Source organism: Athene cunicularia (assembly GCF_003259725.1).
Source record: "Athene cunicularia isolate RWA chromosome Z unlocalized genomic scaffold, athCun1 chrZ_part1, whole genome shotgun sequence".
NCBI classification, from domain to species: Eukaryota; Metazoa; Chordata; class Aves; order Strigiformes; family Strigidae; genus Athene; species Athene cunicularia.
Window position 1 is genome coordinate 33275577 of NW_020799142.1, and position 2295 is coordinate 33277871.

At 51.1% G+C, this 2295-nt stretch overlaps 1 protein-coding gene across 4 annotated transcripts in view; it reads right to left on the bottom strand.

The window, feature by feature from the left end:
• Positions 1-200: 200 nt before the first annotated feature.
• ZBTB7C (zinc finger and BTB domain containing 7C) overlaps positions 201-2295 on the bottom strand; it is a 106169-nt gene continuing 104074 nt past the window's right edge. For all 4 annotated transcript variants that reach the window (XM_026865993.1, XM_026865991.1, XM_026865992.1 and 1 more), the window contains one exon: positions 201-1516. In XM_026865993.1, the coding sequence (XP_026721794.1) occupies positions 880-1516 (637 nt within the window). In that variant the 3' untranslated portion in view covers positions 201-879. The remainder of the gene's footprint in view (positions 1517-2295) is intronic.

Below are 2295 nucleotides of genomic sequence, written 5' to 3' on the forward strand. Positions count from 1 at the left end.
TCCTTTCAAAAATTTTCCTTCACCTTTTCAAGAAACTGAAGTTAAAATACTCAAAATAGGCTTTGGTTCTTCTTCTGAAATTTTGAAATGTCCAAAGAACCAAAATAAGTAAAATCCCCCTCTTCCACCCAGCTTTGCTCCTGGGTGATTTTCTATCTCCTTTTTTTTTATTTTTTTTTTTTTATTTTTTATTTTTTAAATTTTTTTAGGGTCCCAACTCATTCTGTACTGCAGGACTTTCACCAGCCCTGCAAGTCTGATATACCACTGAGAAAGGCAATGGCTGGGATCCTCCCCATCCCAACATGGCTGCTTGACCCTCCCCTTTATCCCTTGTAGAACAAATTTTGTTGCCAGACATGGGAATTAATTAAAAAAAAAAAAAAAGTCCTTTTGACCAAAAGGGCCAAGGAATGTAACAGATCAAAACCAAGTCTGGACAGTTTGTCAGTGTCCAGTGCCCCCACGGGTGGAAAATGGGGAACATCACCCCCAGAAGAGTCATCTCAGGGTGATGGCCATGCCCTGGACTAAGGCAAGTGACATTTTCGGGAGCTTTGAAGAGAGCAGCAGTCCTGTCCTGGCCTTCCCGGATGGAGCCGCAAGCTGTGGGTGGCTGGATGGGGCAGAGAGTGCCCCACGGTCTCAACACCAAGTGCATCACAGAGTCTAAAGTGCCGTTGGCCATGGGGCACAGCACCCGCTCGCTCCAGGGATGGCTCTGTGCCCCAAGCCCCATGGTGCCCCAAGCAGGCCACGGTAGTGAGGGGACAAAGAGCTTCCTGGGAGCCAGACGATGCAAAAGGCCAGGTAGGGACCCCAGGGAGCCAGGTGCCGTGATGGGGAGGGTGCAGACCCATGTTGGGACCAGGTGTGGGTTTAGTTGCTTGACTCTGAGATGGGAGCCACGTGGCCGAGCCCTGCCAAGCCGCTGAAGCCCGTGCTCCAAGGATCAGGGAGGGGAAAGAAGGGTTGGGCAGCAAGGTTTTCATTATGGCCCAGGGCGAAGGCGAAGATGCCCGCGTTCCTCTCCATGTCCAGCTGGGCTCGCCTGAAGAGCTTCATCTGGGTTTCTTCAAACTGGCTCTCCAGCTCTTGCAGGCTGAAGGGGGTCTTGGCCCCGCTCAGAAAGTGCTTGGGACTGGGGCCAGGAAGGCACATGGCCGCGCTGCTGAGGTGGCCGCTCATCTCCTCCAACGTCGGTGGCATCACAAAGCTCTTCTCCACCGGCGGGCCACCGGGAGCGAAGAGCAAGCCGGCCGCTCTCCATGCCGATGGCTTGCGTCCTCGCCGGGGCCTCGCGATCCGGCAGCTCTGGCGCTTGATGTGGCGATGGAGGTGGTCGGAGCGGGTGAAGCTCTTGTAGCAGAACTCGCACTGGTAGGGCCGGATGCCCGTATGGATGCGCATGTGGTTCTTCAGGTCGTAGTTGTGCACAAATTTGGCATTGCAGTGGATGCACAGGTATGGCCGCTCCCCCGTGTGCTTCCGCATGTGGATTTTGAGCTTGTCCTGCCTGAAAAAAAAAAAAGAAAAAAAGAAAAAAAAAAGGTGTTTAGTCAGGTGGTGTGGGCTGGAAGGGATGTGGTTGGTATTTCTCCTTGGATCACGAGAGGGAAAAGTTACGGGAAAGTGGGGAGCTCATCCAGTGTGTGGATGCTCTTGCAGGCTGGTGTTTGCATTTGCCTCCTCCTTCCCGGGGCAACAGCGCCTGTGCATCACACACACCCAGCCCTTCACATCAGGAGTTCGCAGCCCACCCCAGAGAGTACAAACCAGCCTAAATTGGAGTGAAAAACTCCCTGAAATAAACCCCCAAACCATATGAGAATATATAAATCAGTACAGCTATATTCCTGCCTGCAAATAAGGAAATTGGTTGAGTTTCAAGAGCCCGGTAATGTGAGGCAATACTGCTTAAATGAAGTCCCTCTTGGAATTGATTTTCTTTACTTCCCCTTCCTTTCCCTTTCCCTTTCCCTTTCCCTTTCCCTTTCCCTTTCCCTTTCCCTTTCCTCCTCGCACTGACCACTGGGTGTCTCAGGAGTTTTCCTATGAAGCAGGAGCATCGCACAGGATGAGGCTGGCAAAGGTGCAGGCAGAGTGCTCTGCACCCGCATCCTTCCCTGCTGTGGTCTCCAAGGCCAGTACACATCCAGCCTCACACGCATTTTGGACAAGGTTTTTAAATATAGCCATGGGACAGCATAATACCCAGCCCACTGGCAATTACTTAAAAATATGTGTGTGTATATCTATATATATATATATATATATATATATATTTAAGGAGAA